General features: G+C 48.3%; 7 protein-coding genes across 7 annotated transcripts; 4 read left to right on the top strand and 3 right to left on the bottom strand.

Annotated features, from left to right (window-relative positions):
- Nucleotides 1–153: 153 nt before the first annotated feature.
- Nucleotides 154–496, bottom strand: FMAN_04073 (uncharacterized protein; the record flags this gene model as incomplete). Its single annotated transcript, XM_041829260.1, has 3 exons — nt 154–218; nt 282–417; nt 494–496. The coding sequence occupies 3 exons, from the start codon at nt 494–496 to the stop codon at nt 154–156; spliced, it is 204 nt and encodes a 67-aa protein (XP_041680041.1).
- A 389-nt stretch (nt 497–885) lies between these two features.
- On the top strand, nt 886–1,290 carry FMAN_04072 (uncharacterized protein; the record flags this gene model as incomplete). Its single annotated transcript, XM_041829261.1, has 3 exons — nt 886–993; nt 1,041–1,167; nt 1,223–1,290. The coding sequence occupies 3 exons, from the start codon at nt 886–888 to the stop codon at nt 1,288–1,290; spliced, it is 303 nt and encodes a 100-aa protein (XP_041680042.1).
- Nucleotides 1,291–1,533: 243 nt separating this feature from the next.
- On the bottom strand, nt 1,534–3,439 carry FMAN_04071 (uncharacterized protein; the record flags this gene model as incomplete). Its single annotated transcript, XM_041829262.1, has 2 exons — nt 1,534–2,216; nt 2,269–3,439. The coding sequence occupies 2 exons, from the start codon at nt 3,437–3,439 to the stop codon at nt 1,534–1,536; spliced, it is 1,854 nt and encodes a 617-aa protein (XP_041680043.1).
- Nucleotides 3,440–4,485: 1,046 nt separating this feature from the next.
- On the bottom strand, nt 4,486–5,262 carry FMAN_04070 (uncharacterized protein; the record flags this gene model as incomplete). The annotated part of the gene is made up of 4 exons (XM_041829263.1): nt 4,486–4,606; nt 4,680–4,801; nt 4,891–5,106; nt 5,212–5,262. The coding sequence occupies 4 exons, from the start codon at nt 5,260–5,262 to the stop codon at nt 4,486–4,488; spliced, it is 510 nt and encodes a 169-aa protein (XP_041680044.1).
- Nucleotides 5,263–7,571: 2,309 nt separating this feature from the next.
- Nucleotides 7,572–10,009, top strand: FMAN_04069 (uncharacterized protein; the record flags this gene model as incomplete). Its single annotated transcript, XM_041829265.1, has 3 exons — nt 7,572–8,077; nt 8,132–8,425; nt 8,476–10,009. The coding sequence occupies 3 exons, from the start codon at nt 7,572–7,574 to the stop codon at nt 10,007–10,009; spliced, it is 2,334 nt and encodes a 777-aa protein (XP_041680045.1).
- A 1,671-nt stretch (nt 10,010–11,680) lies between these two features.
- FMAN_04068 (putative aspartate kinase) lies at nt 11,681–13,579 on the top strand (the record flags this gene model as incomplete). The annotated part of the gene is made up of 6 exons (XM_041829266.1): nt 11,681–11,770; nt 11,847–11,866; nt 11,967–12,047; nt 12,130–12,457; nt 12,512–13,430; nt 13,482–13,579. 6 exons carry the CDS (start codon nt 11,681–11,683, stop codon nt 13,577–13,579), a joined length of 1,536 nt encoding a protein of 511 aa, XP_041680046.1.
- Nucleotides 13,580–14,492: 913 nt separating this feature from the next.
- FMAN_04067 (uncharacterized protein) lies at nt 14,493–17,254 on the top strand (the record flags this gene model as incomplete). Its single annotated transcript, XM_041829267.1, has 2 exons — nt 14,493–14,523; nt 14,580–17,254. 2 exons carry the CDS (start codon nt 14,493–14,495, stop codon nt 17,252–17,254), a joined length of 2,706 nt encoding a protein of 901 aa, XP_041680047.1.
- Between the last annotated feature and the right edge of the window lie 195 nt (nt 17,255–17,449).

Raw genomic sequence — 17,449 nt, forward strand, 5'->3', positions numbered from 1 at the left:
CCATAGCTTTTAAATGATTCATAGACCCTTACTCTCCCAGATGCCAAGAAAAAATTGTAGTGCCATCGCTGAGAGCGAGGTCTGGTCGGGGTATTGTTATTTGTTGTTTGTGTTTATGTTGTTATAGTATAGAAAACTTCAATTGATGGAAGCTTAACCGAAGAATCGGGAGATACCCTCGAAGACGAGGCCACCAAAGATGACGAACCCAAGGATAGCTGTAGTGGCAAAGTGTTAGCAAAATGCAGCTCCTGTAACCATCGGGGTTCGTGTATACGTACAGATCCAGAAGAGGGAGATGGGAGACTTCTGAACCTTCTCGACACGCTTCTTAATCTGACCCTCCGACTTGCCCATCTTGGCTTCATTGCCCTTGGCAAAGGCCTCGTTGCGTCGTCGCTGCTGGGGAGTTTGCGCCTACAAGGAAGTATCATGTTAGCTCCATCATGAGATCGACACTGGATTCTGTAGGAGGTTCCTGGCTGTGGCGTACCATTGTGTCTGACTTGAGAGTCTGGATAAAAAGTCTGGAAAGTAATGTATAGAAGAATTGAGTGTTGAACGGTTTCAAATATTGTCAATGGTCTTCGTCGCGTTAAAGTACTAAGATCGTATTAAGGGACAGATTTCAAGGGCCCGTAAGGGAATGGAAGTTTAAATGGGCTATACTAACAATTTTGGGGACATGTGTTCCTTTCCCCTTAAAGACAGACAAGGGAAGGCGACAGGGGAGCCTAAGTACGTACCTACCTAGAGTGAAGACCGTCTCTCTCCCCCCATCGGCCCCGCCCCCACTTCACTGCCACATGTGGCTGGTGCAGCTTGAAGCTTTATCGATATTATGCTGCTTTGCGACTGTGAACTCTTCAACGAATTACCAACACAATGATTTCAACAACTTTAACGCGGCTACGGCCTATGATTTCGTCTAGAAGCCCAAAAATAATAGGAGTTTCTAGAAGAACATATGCGAACAAGCCACCAAGCCCAGTGGTATGTTTGCAAAAGTATTCGTAAGACTTATGTTGACAATCTGGCAGTCTCAGTTCTATCGCACGTTCACTCGACCTATCGCAAAGACACTTCTCATTGCTGTCTTTACGTACCAATTGGCTTACTGGACTTGGGTAAAACTTGAAACAGATGAGATCCGTGCGGAGCGCGAAGGTTGGTCGCAAGACAGAATATGAGAAGATATGAGGGCTAACGAGTGAATGAATAGCAACGATAGAGAAACTTGAGACAACTATCAAGGATTATGATGCTGCTACAAAGGCAAATAAGGCTTGAAGCGTTTAAATGAGATTATGGGGGTTCAAAGCAACCCGTTGTCTTTGGTTGTTCTGTGTAGAATACTGATACCTAATCACTGATGTTATTCAAAACAGCCTTACCTGTATAAACGTATGAGCATCTTAACTTTGACATGAAATTCAGACTATCGCTAGATTTAATCTCAGATGCATCCCCGCAGAGGTCCCTCTAACAACAAACGCCCAGCATACCCAAAAAAGAAAAGGAGAAATACACCTCTTATAGTATCAACCAGACCATCAATGATACAGCACTGAGCGCAAAAGCGCTTGGTCGAACAGTGACACTTGCACTAACCCTCGTCCTTGGCTCGCCGGGATAGTTACATGTTATACTCGAAATATCCGGATTCCGCCGTCCGTAGCTCACACTAAAACTTGGGAATCCAGGTTGTGGACAGGTGAAACCTATCGCGGCGGGACATGCTTGAACGACTTCGTAGCAGACGTCCTCGCAGGGTAGCAACTCCTTGTATGGACCAGGCTTGACGGTTTCATCGATCCAGGCGTTACGCGAGGAGTTATTTGCTGCGGCTTTGAGACCCTTGCGGAAATTATCAGGAAGCGTTGTTCCATTGGGAAAGGCTTGAAAAGCATCGCGAACAACGCTATATTTGCTGCCGCCCATAACATCCTCGCAGCGAGGTATCGTGACGGTGCAGAGCCAGCGCTTGTAGGCTTCACGACACTCATCGCAATCTCGTGCTAGCGAGTAGCGAGACTCAGGGGGCGCTTCGCAGGGTACTTGCATCATGACTCTTTCAAAATTGGCGTACATCTTTCTGGCATAATCATCGTAATGCTTGGCCAGAGCAGTATTATTGAACTTTTTGTCATTGCCAGGCACTGCATATTGTGTCTCGTTGCAGAAGTCCAGATTTGTAACCATCTTACAGTTTGTGCCTGATGATAGGTTAGCCAATATTCAAGCAACTTGAAGCACAATTGATCTTACTGGACGAGGTTTCAAACGTGGTGGCCTTGTAGACAGTGCCTCCACCGCCTATGGTACGCCCAGACTTGGTATCTCGTTTGCTATCACTATCCGGCATCTTGACGAGGATTCCCGAGTAGGTGGTACTGTGGTTGAGCCCTGCAACCAGGAATTGCTGCTTGGGCAATCCTCCTTGTCCTCGTGTCGTGAGGCCAGTCGTAACGAGATCGTTGTTTCGCCCAGTCTTCTTATCGTTGGCCCAAATTTCCGCGTGGTCCGCGAGGCCACAGGTTGAGTGTTGCAGGCCATCGATGGATCTTAATTTGTCGTCCCCGATAAATATCTGATACGGTGGCGGCCTCTTCATGATCTGCTGAGTCTCGTCCGAGTCCTGGGTCAAATCACTGGTGAAAAGGAGGGCTGATGTTGAGTCAAAGTCCATCAACAGTAGTTGAGCAGTACCATTTTTGGCATCGTAATTGTGGTAGTACTCGTCGAAAGAAATGGCGATTTGGTATTTGTATTCTCCATCGGCCTTTGATATATTCGGAGCCACAACGCTGATATATATGTCGTCGGTAGCATTCATAGTTAGCATAACTGCGCCCTCGTCGAACGGTATCCTGGCGGTGTCAGGATTTGACTTGTTGTAATTGCCTGCTGTTGGGCACTTGATCTTGTTTGTTGTTGAAGTATAAAGACTGAGCTGCGGTGCCAGTTCTGTATTCCCGCTCTTGTCTTTAGTCTTTAGAGTTGGCCTGGAACAAGTATTGGCAGACACATAGACAGTCTTTGTCTCTGCTCGACGAGTGTTCTGATGCGCGGTCTCCCCGGTTGTTTTATGATCATCGTCTCTCTTGTCCTTCCCGAACAACGTCTTCCTATCCACAATGTAACAAACAGTCCCTCCAGGAATTATCGGTCTACTATCGGGGCCATTATTCGTTAATAACGGTTGGTCTGGCGGGGCACGACCAATAATACTGCGATCAAAAGCCGCAAACTCTGGTTCGTATATCAATTTCGATGTATCGCTTCGTTCGATAAGTGTTTCAAAGTCGAAGACCGAGTTGGGTGATGAAAGTGTAGCTTCAGTGTTTCCAGGAGCGCAGAGCATCAAGCTCAATGCCAGAACTGATAGATAAGTAATTATCGACGTGGACGGTCTTGACGTGGGCGAATTGGGTATCATGATGGTGGCCTTTCCCTCCAGGGGCTTTTGCCTTTTCGTTGAGTTCGAGCTTGATTTATCGACACGCAATCAGCAAATGAACGTGCGGTTTTCTTCGCATGTGGTTGTTATTGGCGCCGAGTTATCATCGTGAGCTCTCCCAAGACCGAACCATAGAGAGCATTAGTTGTCGTGGTGAAAAGACGGAAAATACGAAACAAATTGAATGGTTCAGCGCAGGATAAGATGCTAACTTAGTCGTTGAGGCTGACAAGCATGTGCCATCCACTTGTTGATGCGCCAAGGAGTCGAGAGTCGCAAGGGGAAGTGAGGCGCAGTCAGAGGTTAATTCGGGAACAGCACAGCCACAAGCACACTCAGCTTCAACAATGGAATGGGTTCGGATCTTTTTGGGTCTGGGCGAACGGGTACAAAGCTCGGGCCACTAAAAAAAGGGTTCTGTGGCCACTACTTACCACTACGTCAAGTGTAAGTCAACAAGTCAGGCCAGATCGGATAAGATTGGATCGCAGGCCAACAAGCTTGGAGCTTGGCCACCAGTGAGAAGTTAACGATTAGTGACATAGCAATACATGTTGATATTTTGAGACAGCTGAGCAACTGAGCACGCGACAGTTGCAGCTGAATGCTCATACAACGCGGGAAACACCCGATACCTTACCATGGGTATTTAATTGCAAAACCAAAGATGTGGGGTAGGCAAACGGTATACCAGCAATACGTGTTCTCATGAAGCTCCAAAAAGAGCATCTCTCAAAGCAAAACAAGATATTTCTAGTGCATTCATTCATCACACAAAGTCATCCACACGACACAAGTCTTCCTGAACAACCCAGCAGTCCAATACAGCTTCTCTAGCTGGTATAAATCCTAATCCTGGCCAGTCCTCCTCCTCATTCCCTCCAATTTGCGTAGCGTGGTTTTGAAGCTGAGTAGTTCCTATAAATAACTATTTCCTGATCCTCTAGTACCGAGATTGCTTGATCCGGGGCATGCGACAATTCGCAAGAGTTAGTTTGGCGATCAAGCTAAACCTTGGAGACCGTTTACTCGGTCTTGTCGAGGCCGTCAGCCTTGGCGCGGAGGCCAGAGGCAGTCGAGCCAGTCTGCTGGAAGTATCGGCCGAGGGTAGGGGCCAGGAAAGATCGGAAGATGAGCTCAGCGCCCCTAATCAGTTTCAGTCAGTATTTGAAGCGAATCCTCCGGATAGCGGGGCAGCAAGACCCGCATGGCAACTTACCGGAAGGCAGGGAGAGAGAGCCAGAGGAGGAAGATAAACTTGAAGACGTAGTAGAAGGGGAACCAGTAGACGACCTGGACGAAGCTCTCAATCACAGTGAAAAGAGAGAAGACGACCCAGTACTGTAAAACTAGTTAGCGACCGCTTGTGATCGTAGGAAGCCTCGGCAAAGCCCGGAATCAGCTCCGATGATAGGGAAAAGGCCACGTACAGTCAACCACTGAGTATCATCCTCCTTGTTGTGAGTGAAGAGGGCACCAAGAGAGTAGTAGCCGGGGATGACGAAACCAGCGAGGTTGGTCAGAAGCTGGCCTCCGAGGTTGAAGATAATGAGGAAGAAGTAGAGAGCGCCGACACCGATGGCGGCATAGGCCTTGGGAACACCAGCCTGCTTCTCGAGGTTGTTGAGGGCGGGGTACTTGGAGAGCTATACGGATGGCATCAGTGTCAGCATTTTGCAAGGTAACGTTGCGCAATTTGTGCTTGACTGCAATGCGGCGGCTATAATCGCAGGGTGAGGGGATATGCGTACCTCGCGGTCGAGCTGACCAAGGTACTGCTGAGCCTTATCTTGGGCGGACATTGTTGGTTATGGCAGATTTTGTGTGAGTGTGGTTTTGTCAAAGAAGCTGTGATGCTGTGAGAGAGTTGAAAAAAAGGTGTTGGAGGGGTTGGTTGTGTGGTGTATTGAAATAGCTAACTTAGCGTCCAATACGTAAGAGGAGTTGAATGGGCTGGAAGAGGGCAGCTTTTATCGTGGCGCTAGCTGCAGCTGAGATGGGGGGAAGTTTATGGGAACCCAATCACTGAGGTACAGGGCCTAGCGAATCTTGGAAGCAGGAAGAAAATTGACGCGGAGACAATCAGTGACAATGACCGAGAGTGACTGTGTGTCAGTGGCTTGTGACCCTGTAAGTTCGGGGGTTTTTGCGAGATGAAGTGCTAAGTTGATCAGCAAGACGATTGAGGCTTGTGATGTTGTGCAGGTGATGAATATTTTACTCGTTAGTATGAAAACTGTAGGAGATTGTGTTCTTATAAATACTGTGTATTTTGCAGTTGACTTTTTTCAATTTTTGGTCACAAATACATATCTCCTGATAGAGAGAGAGCAATCCGAACGTACGTCAGATTGGACGATTCCAGGTATGACGCAGTGTACTTTATTCCCTAGCGCCGTTGCACACTATCACATGTACCTACAGCAAAAATGAAAGAATTACATCATTCGGGAGGGCAAACCTCAACGGTTTGGAGGCTACATACAGCGGGACGCAGGAAACTTGCATAAATCTCGGAGTATTGGATTCTGCAATGAGATCGTCTGGAAAAATGGATATATATGTATGTATATGTCCATCATAACTGGTTCCTAGGATATCAAACATACAAATTGTTATGCTATAGGGTCGAGACACAATGAATTGTGGCAGATGTAAGCAAACAAGGTACGGAGTACAATGTCGTGGTATTTGTATGGAAGGACTGCCGCCAGCTTGCAGAAGTTCGTGATAGAAGAAAGAATATGTATAGTAATCATCTGGACTCTTAATAACACTAAGATGCTCATCGTCTGATACTCACCGTCTTTATGCCGTTTGTTAGCTAGATGTCTCGACGGTTGTCCGGGCCCATGCTTATTTATCTGTCTCGTTTGCTTCCCTTGGGGTGGATTGTCACTGATCGTGATCTCGTGTCCATATCATACGCAGAACATGTGCTTAGCATCTCACATCTCCCCTAGACAACTGAATCTCTGCCAAGAAGCTTGACGGAGGTTGAACCAGTCTCTGTCTACGAAGATTCACGTTGCAGTGGACGATCATGGGCTGTGAAGGGCAACGGAGATCTCCTCCATAACTGAGAACACATCCGAGTTCTCGCGGTGAGCACCTTTGACCGGGGATGGTATAGCAGTTTCAAGCCTCAAAACACAGATCGAGGGCATCGTAAAAGAAGCAATGATTCGCAGCCAGTCAAATCTCGTTTCTCATCATAACAGGAATTTCGGCTAATTTACCGTACCCTTCCAATGAGAGCCGGGTGAGACAAGCCAATAGAACAAGTGGATAACACCCCCGCTCTGGCTGCGAGCAAGATTACCTAACTGAACTGAACCACCGACCATCCATTTCTCGTTGACCTCGCAACGACAAAACAAGGACAACAACAGCTCCAGGAACGTCAAATTGTTACCCTCAGCGCCGCGCCATATCGCACCCGAGTAGCTCCTTGCGCGGCATCTTTGAAACGAGTTTCTTTCTATTCAGCTTCAGCTGGTCTTTTTTTCCCTTCTCGCGACTCTTTTGACGTCTCCTTTTCACTCGAGTTTCATTGTTATTGACGTCGGCGCATCCGAACACCCCAGCCCAGCCAATGTTTGTTGTTTAGCCCGCCCACAAATTCCTCTCTTCCGTCAACCAAGTCAACACAAAGTCCCGGTCGGTTCAGGTTCAGCCCAGTCCAGCCCGGTCTCGTCTCGTACCTCACTCAATTAAGTATGGAGCATAACAGTAAGTTTACTTTCTCCCTTGTTTTTCTTCCTAGACAACCCCATACCCAAACAACCTCATCTCCTCCTGCTTGAGGCACCTACTACGGACGCGCTACTCAGTGGGAAAGTCTAAACACACAACACAACATAACAATCTTTTAACTTCGCTGCTAAAGCATAACATCTCCTCATTTTATTCATGTCAAGCTACAAAGTCTCCGGTTGTTGACAAATTCAATTCAGTGGATATAACAGACCAGAATCAAGCTCAAGGTCCAACCACCCGGGCCGCCGTCAGATCGACTCGACGACCGTTATCCCGTGCTTCAACAGCTTCCCTCAACAGCTTGGAGCAGCCTGCCTTTCCCGACGCTTCAGACATGTACAACGCGCAATGGATGGCGGCCCAGCATGGACAGGTTCATCCAAATGGCCAAATACACCCAAATGCACACGTCCACGGTCATGCTCAAGTTAAGGACATGAACACGCCTCAGATGTCAGCAGAGGATATCATGATGGCTCAGCAACTCCAAGCAACCCAGGATTTCTCAATGGACGCCTCAATGAGTGCACCAATGGGTCACCAGATGCAGTATCAACATCAAAAACATGCCATGCAAAGGCACCCGTTACCCGCTGAGCAGTATAACAGCCATGCCAGTTTCACCGAGGGAGATAGCCAAATGATGGAGAGGGACGATAATGACGAGAACTCCTTTGCTGGAATGATTGGAGCCCCAAAGCCCGCGTCCAATAGATCGAGTGCAAATAACGAGATTGAAATGAGAGCTCTATTCAAAGCCAACGAGCATCGCAGCCTCCCTGACGTGGCCAGCGAGCTTCATGGAAATGAACGAGGTCCGAACTCAGAGCGAACCCGACAGGTTTTTGCAATGCTCTGGTACGTCGTGAAATGTTTACCATATTTGCAACAGGTATGCTAATCGTCCCATAGGATCCATGGCGTCTGTGAAAGGGGCAAGGGTTCCGTACCTCGAGGACGAGTATACGCCAACTACGCGTCGAGATGTGCTACCGAAAGAATCACCGTACTTAATCCCGCTAGCTTCGGGAAGCTTGTTAGGGTGTTGTTCCCCGGTCTAAAGACACGGCGACTCGGTGTTCGCGGAGAGTCCAAATATCATTATGTGAACTTCACACTCAAGGAGGACCAGGCCGAGGTTAGGGAGCCTTCAGTGCAGCCAACCCGCGCTCTACCAGAACCTCCGGCCTTCACTCAAAGCTTCAAGTTAGCTTTATCCCTGACCGTAATTTGTATGTGCTTGCTAACAGAAGTAGCACTCTTCCTTCGCAGACGACTATCAGTTTGAGCCAAGGGGCCCTTCCGTCCCCTCAAATTGGCAGCACTGAGACCAACCCGGCCCCAGTATCGCAAAAGTCCGGCTTCCAGTCACGTAGCATATACAACCAGCCACAGATTGCCAACATTGCCCACCTCAGCTCTAGCACAACAAAGACTCAGCTCGAACTGGGCTTCCGTCCCGAGTCTGATGGGCCTGTTGACCCTGAGGAACCTCTTATTCTTCCTAACCTCGAGCCTTACCTCCCTCAAGGCACCGACCCCGACGCTGCCAAGTCTCTATTCGCATTGTATCGCGCCCACTGCACATCACTAGTCGATTGTATCCGTTTCTGTAAAGAGAAGACCTTCTTCCATCTTTATGGTGCTTTCCAAGGGACTCTCACCATGCCTGTGCTGAAACTGTTTGGGAACCCGGCCTTGGCTCCTTGGATTGAGGAGTGTGATTTCATTCTCTACCAGCGTATGATGAGCATCGTATCTGGTTTGAAACTCCAGGTTGTTCCTAAGTATGTTTTGGATATTTTCAGGTCCATATCGGATAGACTGGTGATGCACATACGTGAGTCTTTCCAAGGCCAGCCACAGCACGTAATACGTGCTAAGGAGGGACCCGCGGCACTCTTTGTTGGACTCATCGACCGCGCGCTGAGAGTCAACTTGACAGCTCACGCTGCTGCTAATTTCCTTTCATCCCGTGAGCAGCGTAATCAGATGTATATCGACTGGATCACAACAATCCGGCCTCGAAAGATTGCCGAATGTGTTCCTACTCGGGGTATGGACGATGTTGTGAATCTTCTGCTTAACGAGATTCGAGATCTCGTTGATCCCACAGACGTGCCTTGGGAGGTGGAATGTCTCACTATATATGGAGATGTTTTGTCGCGCAAAGGTCGGCCATCTGATAGTGATGTCGACGGTGGCGCCGAAGCTTCTGGTGAAAAGGGCGAGTCATACCAGCTTGATCGTTGGGTAACATTCCTCAACAGTCTACCGACCAGGTTCCCTTACGCCTCAGCGAGCGACATCATGCTATGCGTTGAGAGAATTGGTACTGCTGTGATGCGAGACCTCACCATGAACCAGGGTAAGAGCTTCAGTTCATGGTGGGTGACCAAAACATGGATAGATGAGCTGGTCTGCTTTATGGTGGAGGAGGGAGGATTTATGAAGCAAAAAAGGAGCCAGACAACATGGTCGACAACGCCCACACCACCCCAAGCAACAAAAGACACGAGCCGGCAACCCTCCCGATACAGCGGCGGTAGTGACGAATTCAACCTCAACAATTCATCGCAAAACCAAGGGGAACGCGCTCCCTTCCCCCCAGCCAACAAACCCAACCAGAACTCGATGGGTATGAGTGGGGGCGATGTCCACGACGATAGCGGAATCGGTATTAGGACGCCCGAGGAAGATTTCCCCATGGACAAGTTTGGGTTCACCGGCGCAGACAACCAGGAGCATGCCCTATTGGAAGGGGCAGAATTCACTGTTGATGAGCTTTGAAGGACTTCAAGCAAGGCCGCAAGGCCCGCGCGCGTGTGTGTGTATGGGTGTCTACCTGACACGGTGATTGGCGTTCCGGGATTGGGATATCGATTATACCCTTGGTTGATTTATATTAATACAGTTGTCAGTGTTTCCCAGAGGAGGGTGTCCTAATTGCCAGACATGATGGGACGATGGAACGACGACATGATGATGGCCTAGAGGCAGAAGCGGAAGTGAAGTGCGCTGAGTTTGGCGAATTGAGCGAAGGGGGCTTGGAAGACTGGAAGATAGAGGATTGGGGATGATTGTTTCTGTGTACACATTAGCTGAAAGGTTTGGTTCTGGAGTTTTTGAGTATAAATGGTGTCGGGTTTGGCACAGGCGCACCATGAGAACCCATTGGGAGGGGTTGATTTCTTCGCATCGTCAAATACACTGCAGGCTTTTGGCTCATCGTATTATCCCTTTGTTCCTTTGTAAGTGAGGAGTGCCTTACCGTCCCATTCTCTCTCAGGTGAAAGATTTTTGACTACCCTATGCGTGAGTTTTGAAGCCTGCGTTTGAGCTCTGATTGGCCAGCAGAGGGACTGTTTTGCATCATCCTCGATTTCATTCGCCTGGTTGAATAGGTAGATCAAACCTTTGGATGAAGTGTATTGTGCTTTTGTTATAATAATAACAAATCACTCTGAGCTCTGTGTATAATGAATGACTGGCTGTCGACGACGGTGTAAGTGAGTCGTCTCTGGTGGGGTAGCTTGAGTGGAGTTTAAGTTATTAGCGTAGTGGGGGTCATGAATCTCTAGTGAGCCTAACCTAAACGCGTCTACCTAATGAAGGACAAAGCCGAAGACGGAACCTGTAGCAAGGTCGAGTCATACCATACGTTGAATATTACAGAGGGAGCACCCTGTATGAGCTGTTATTTCGGAGGCAACGTCGGTCTTGTTCTCAAATACTGACTCCTGAGTCCATAGTATGATGCTACAGCATGAGCCATATATAAATAATATTTCTTGTCTTCATTTATAGTCCTTGGTTCTTGAAACTTGATATATACATCTGTGCCTCCTTTCTGTTGAGACGTTGTTCTTAGCCGCACTTAATCATCTTGAAACTCAAGCTCCGTTCCCGGACAGCTGATTTCATATCCAGTCTTGATATTGGGTATTCGCATTGAGAGCCTCAAACCGTCCTTCGCTGTATCAACACCGAACTTACTTTCATCTTTGTCTAGGGGATTGCAATTTGGTACTTGTTTCAGTATTCGATAATACGCCAATCGTATACAATTGCTGTCGATCTCTCATCCATCTACACTTGGCACCTCTTTACGCTTCAGTTCGATTCAATCTATTGACTGCACTGTCGCATTCTACAAATCATATCATACATACTCCTCGTTATACCGCCATTGTCGTATCCCTTCACCTTGAAGGTACTGATTCAGGATTCCGGAGGTGGTTCGGCGCTTGTCCGTGGGTACAGTGCCTCAATAAAAGATCGGTCGGTACCTTATTAGTGCCTCAATCGAGCTCAATTTTTTTTTCCCCTCGTTGTTACTCAGCCGGAAAAAAAGGAACTCCACCACCATTACTCTCTGAATCAGCCTTAGTTTTGGGGGATCCACGTTTCAGAGACTCGAATCTTTGACATCTGGTTTTGAACATCGAAGAAAAAGCAAACATGGGAAGCCTCTCGCATTGCAATTCGCCGTCTCTCGGCTGGGTCGTTCAAAAATTCGGCGGCACGAGCGTTGGCAAGTTTCCGGACAAGGTTTGTTGTCCCCCGTTGAGCTTCGGAGAGGCATTATTCTGTGGTTTTTATACACATTGCTAACTAGGATGTGCAGATTGCTACAGATATTGTCAGGTATGATATTTCCCTGAAGATGTTTGGATATGGAAAAGAAAGAGAAAGAGAGAAATGGCTTGAAAATGTCTTGCATGACTGTAACTGACCCCGCCAATAGAGCCAGCTTGTCTCAAAACAGAGTCATCGTCGTTTGCTCTGCCAGAAGCACGGGCAAGAAAGCTGAAGGGACCACTAGTCGGTACGTCTATGCTCTGGTATTTTCATAAACAGAACTGTCTATAACGTCAATTGGCATGATCGAAATACTAATGACGCAATAGACTACTCGCCGTCTATGGCAAGCTCAGAGGTGTCGGCGCCGCTATGTGCGTCGATGAGGAGCAGCAAAATGAATTGGTTGAGCAAGCTCGTGGATTGATGCTTGATATCTGCAACGATCACGTCTTTGCTGCTGAGGCTTATATCCAAGATCCTTCTATACGTGGAAAACTCATTCAGACAATCAAGGATGAGTGCCAAGAGCTGGTTGAGTATATCGTCGCTGCAAAGCGATTTAACCTTGAGATCAACTCAAGAGCGAAGGATCGTGTTATCAGCTTCGGTGAGAAATTGAGCTGCCGTTTTATGACGGCTCTTTTGCAGGATAAGGTGAGTAATACCCTGTTGACTTATATCTATGAGTTTCACACTAACATCAACCAGGGCGTCGAGTCTGAATATGTCGATCTCTGTGATTCATTCCACTATGATGCTAGCGAGAGACTCGACGACAAGTTCTACCGCACTGCCTCAGAGGCTTTTACCCGAAAGATCGCCGCCTGTGAGAGCCGCGTCCCTGTCGTTACCGGTTTCTTTGGCAACGTTCCTGGCAGTCTCATCGATGGTGACATCGGTCGTGGCTACACTGACCTTTGTGCGGCCCTCTGCGCCGTGGGCGTCAAGGCTGAGGAACTCCAGGTCTGGAAGGAGGTTGATGGTATCTTTTCAGCCGATCCCTCCAAGGTGCCCACCGCACGCCTACTCTCGTCCATCACACCCTCCGAAGCAGCTGAGTTGACATTCTATGGCTCAGAGGTTATCCACCACCTCACTATGGACCAAGTGATCCGTGCTGAACCGCCGATCCCTATTCGCATCAAGAATGTCAAGAACCCTCGCGGCAATGGCACTATTGTCGTTCCTGACCGCATCCTCTCGGCCAGTCATCAACTTACACGGGACTCTCCCAAGCCTCAGGCAGAACACAAGAAGCCGAAGCGACCTACAGCTGTCACCATCAAGGACCACATCAGCGTGATCAATGTGCATTCGAATAAGAGATCGATTTCGCACGGGTTCTTCGCTCGCGTATTTTCTATCCTCGACACTTACTCCATCTCGGTCGATCTTATCTCTACTTCTGAGGTTCACGTCTCTATGGCTATTCACTCGAGCAGTCAGCAAGTCGAGGCTTTTGGTAAAGCCACCAAAGAGCTTGCTGAGTGTGGCGATGTGAGCGTGCTCAATGACATGGCTATTCTGAGCTTGGTTGGTGCTGAGATGAAGAACATGGTCGGTATTGCAGGCCGCATGTTTTCTACTCTGGGAGAACACAATGTCAACCTCGAAATGATCTCACAAGGTATGCATGATTCTCATCTTTAAAGAGAAGTCCACTAACGAAGTCGAACAGGTGCCAGTGAGATCAACATCTCTTGTGTGATAAGTGCACGAGATGCTACTCGGGCTATGAATGTGTTGCACACACATCTCTTCACATTCCTTGAGTGAACTACATGTAGGAGCATGATATATATGGCATTCGCATGCAATGGGAGTTGGTAGGGGTATCCTTACGGACTTGAGTTTTTGTATAGGCAACTCGTTCTGCAATGTGTTTGACTATGTTGTTCAAAGGTGTTTTTGGAGTTTTGCTGGTAAAAAAACTGGGCTAGAGTTGGCATGATGGATGTATAGCATTGAAAGGGTAGTAGATTTATATCAACTATTGTTTTAGAAGGGAATTTCAACGATAACTCTCATGGATAGACTGTTACGGGCGAAATTAACAAAGGGGCTTTAAGGAGGTAAGTTAACTTACGCAGTATGAACAAATCTGCATTAAATATCTGGGTTCAAGACATCACACGAAATAGCTATAACTTTAAGAAATATCCTTATGTCTGGAGGTACAGGGTAAGCTCGGATGCCACCTCCAACTTCATCGTTGATGCGGGGCACATGTGGGTGGACTGCAACTTTCCCCCTGTCAGAGCTAACCAACAGCTTCCATTCGCAAGATGTAACATGACCCAGTCCAACAACTTCCTCTTCTTACAACTAACTCATTGCGAGTTATAAACATCACGAAAATCACCAAGAGACGGAATTTACGACCGGTCCAACAACCCCGAAGCTCAAGTAGTCTTCCAATGTCGGTGTCGCTATAGGTGGAGAGTCCCGCTGCCATATGCTAGACCAGATCATCTAAATGAATGGATTGACGGACGCCCCATGGCATCGCAGAGGAAACAATCGTTGAACAGCGACCACGAGGAGACAATTTACCTAGAGGGCACCTCCAAACACGAGACAATATAGAAACGACCGAAATCGCGATAGATATACCTCTCCAATCATGTATAGGTCCAAAACGGGTGCTGCCAATCGTGGCAGCATCCTTAGCACTCTGAAGGCGGCCGAGATGCTCGACACGAAAGCCAGTCTTCCAGCGGGTATGCAAGATACCAGGTTCGCGATACCGAGCACCTGCGACTAACATGACATCCAGAGATACTGGTGACGATCCTCGATTATTTGCCAGTCGCCGATCAGCTGCGCTTTGCCCGCGCATCACACCGCATGCGAGATATGGTTTACGATGACACTAGATGGGTCTCAAGATTAAAGAGCATGGATTGTTGGGACGAAGTCGAGGCTCGTCGTCGATTCGAGGACGCAGTGCGACGAAGACGAGAAAGTGCAAATGCAGCTGCAAAACAAGCCAAAGGACTTGCAAGCCCCACGCAATCTACAGGAACAACACTATTCGATGCCTCATTAGAGGAGGCTAAGAATCGCGCCGTGGCAGATATTCGTGATGGTTTCGAGACGATGGCGGTGGGGGCTTCAACAAACCCCGCCGAAGACCCGGCAGCATATCTGGATGTCTTCAAAAAAGCAAGGAGCATTCGGGGTGGCGCGAGGCATGAGTACGGCAAGATATACGGCGCCTTGGCTCCCTTCTACTTTGATTTGGTGAAGGCAAGGTCTCATGCGGACCCTATCGTCTTCCAAGCGTTTCGCGACCCAGAGAAACAAGCGCAAATGCTCGCAAATCTCAAGAGATTCGCTCATAGCGATTGGTCAACTGGATGCCAGGAGCGAGAGGAGAAGCTCTCATCAATGATGGGGATCTTTGAGAGTGCTGTCCTACGGGAGTTTGAGCAAGGATACGAATTCTGGGACGTTGACGGACGAATGCATCGCTACGCACATGTCCTGCACACACTTGATAGCGCCACTGGAGGGATAGATCTCTTTGTGCATAAGCACCCTATTTTCAACGATGATGAGTTATTGGTGGTAAACGCGATGGACTGTCTCAACCAAGCGACACAGGACGAAAGCATCATACTCGAACCTTCACGGCTGTTCTTCGAAAAGTTGCTGGCCAAAGTCAATGAGCAGGCCTCAGTGATGCAACGCATCTTTCCTAATCCTGAACATGTATTCTGGATATTTGTGGAAAAGGTCAGGGAGGATATTATCATGGAGTATTCAACACCACTGTTCGACGAGGCGCATGAACGTAGTATGGAGGCTTATTTGAAAGCCGTGTCGGGCGTTTTTGAGCAGACGATGCTTTTCTTTCAGTCTCTTACACCCCCTGAAGGGTCCAAGCGGGATGTCAAAGAGATGGCAAAGGAGCTTTCACTGCGCGTCTTCGAGCCGCATCTAGACTTATACCTCCAAGCTGAGCTAGACTTCTTCACAAATCATGCTGATACAGAAGTGGCAAGCTGGGAGAAGAAGCTTTCTGAACAAGACTCGTCCCTGGAGTCGTTCTATATGTCAAACATAAATCGCTCAGCTGACAAGAAGGACTTTCTGAGCTCTTTCAAGAAGGTCGTTATGATGCCTGTTACTGTGCTACCCAGCTTTCCGATGGGATCTCCTTTCGCAACTAGCAAACCCGCATCATCGAGACCTACATCAACAGTGTCAAAGGAGCTGAATGGCTCTGGGACACTTACACCGCAGCCCTCGCGACCTGAGACGCCCAGTCTGGCACTTGATGGCCAGAGGACGCCATTGCCTGCCCAGGCACCAACGGATGAGCTGGCAGCCAAGGCTGCAATCATGGCGTCGAAGCTTGAAGGTATCAAGTCGCTTTTCAGCATTGAGGTGGCGCTCAACCTGGTGCACGCTGCCAAAACCAGCCTGGGACGTGCTTCAGTTTTCATTAGTCTTGGTGGACAAGCTGGTGGAGAAGCTCGAGAGCAGTGTGCGACCGTATTCGTGGTGTTGCTGCGTATCTTGGGGCAGAAGCATGTCAAGACGGGCTTTGATATGGCTGTCGACCATCTGTCGCACTATAACCCGCGAGAGGTTAATGATCATAACAAAGCGGGCGTGGCACCGCTCGTCACTTTCATCGAGCTTGTCAACGTCGGTGACCTTATCTCACAGATGATTGACGTTTTCTACGAGCAGCAACTTGCCACCCCGAAAATTGCTGACCGCAACGATTTCTTGGACCCAGCAGGTCTGGCTAAGAAGAAGTTTGAGCAAATGCTCGACGAGAGTGTTGCGGCCGGCCTAAACAAGGGTATCGATGTCCTGATGGACGAGGTTGAGTATCTTCAGGGCACAACTCAACCACCTACAGATTACAACCCAATTGATCCCTCAACGGCTACATCGTCCTCTGCATTCGGATCTGGATTTGGCGGCAGCTCTAGCACCGTCGAGAAGCCTGCCGTGCCTGCTGCAGAGCCTGATATTGGCCCCACAGCCACAGCAAAGCGCATTGTAGAGCTTGTCTCATCACACACAAAAATGCTTGTCGGTACAACAGATAAGTCGATGCTTGATGTGTTCAACGGTGAGGTTGGCCTTCGTCTTTTCACAGCGATCTGCAAACACCTCAAGCGACAACGTATCAGTACCGAGGGCGCGGTTACTCTCATTGCTGATATGAATATCTATTATGAGTATATTCGGACGTTGCGTAACCCCGATCTGCTCGCATACTTTGCTGCTCTTCGTGAGCTTAGCCAGATTTTCTTGATTGACCCGCGACATGCGCGTGAGATGGCCACAGTTATCGCAGATGGCGATCGCTTTGGTGGCATTTTCCGAGCTGAAGAAGTCTACGAGTATGCGCAGAGAAGGGCGGATTGGTATCAAGTCCGAAAAAGTGTCGAGAGAGCAATGTATGGGCTTGAGTGTGTGCTTATGTGAGTAAATAGAATAGAATTTGGGTGATTGGATATACTTACGAAATCGAAATGTCAATATCACGAAGATATGCTGAGAGCGAGCGCTTGGCTATGAGATATATATGGATGGGTTCAAGTTTATGATGAAAAAGAGATCTGAGTATCTAATAAAATGCCACATTTTGAGCAAGCTATGTCCTTTGCGAATTTGTCGCGT

This window comes from Fusarium mangiferae (genome assembly GCF_900044065.1).
Source record: "Fusarium mangiferae strain MRC7560 genome assembly, contig: FMAN_scaffold003, whole genome shotgun sequence".
Lineage (NCBI taxonomy): Eukaryota > Fungi > Ascomycota > Sordariomycetes > Hypocreales > Nectriaceae > Fusarium > Fusarium mangiferae.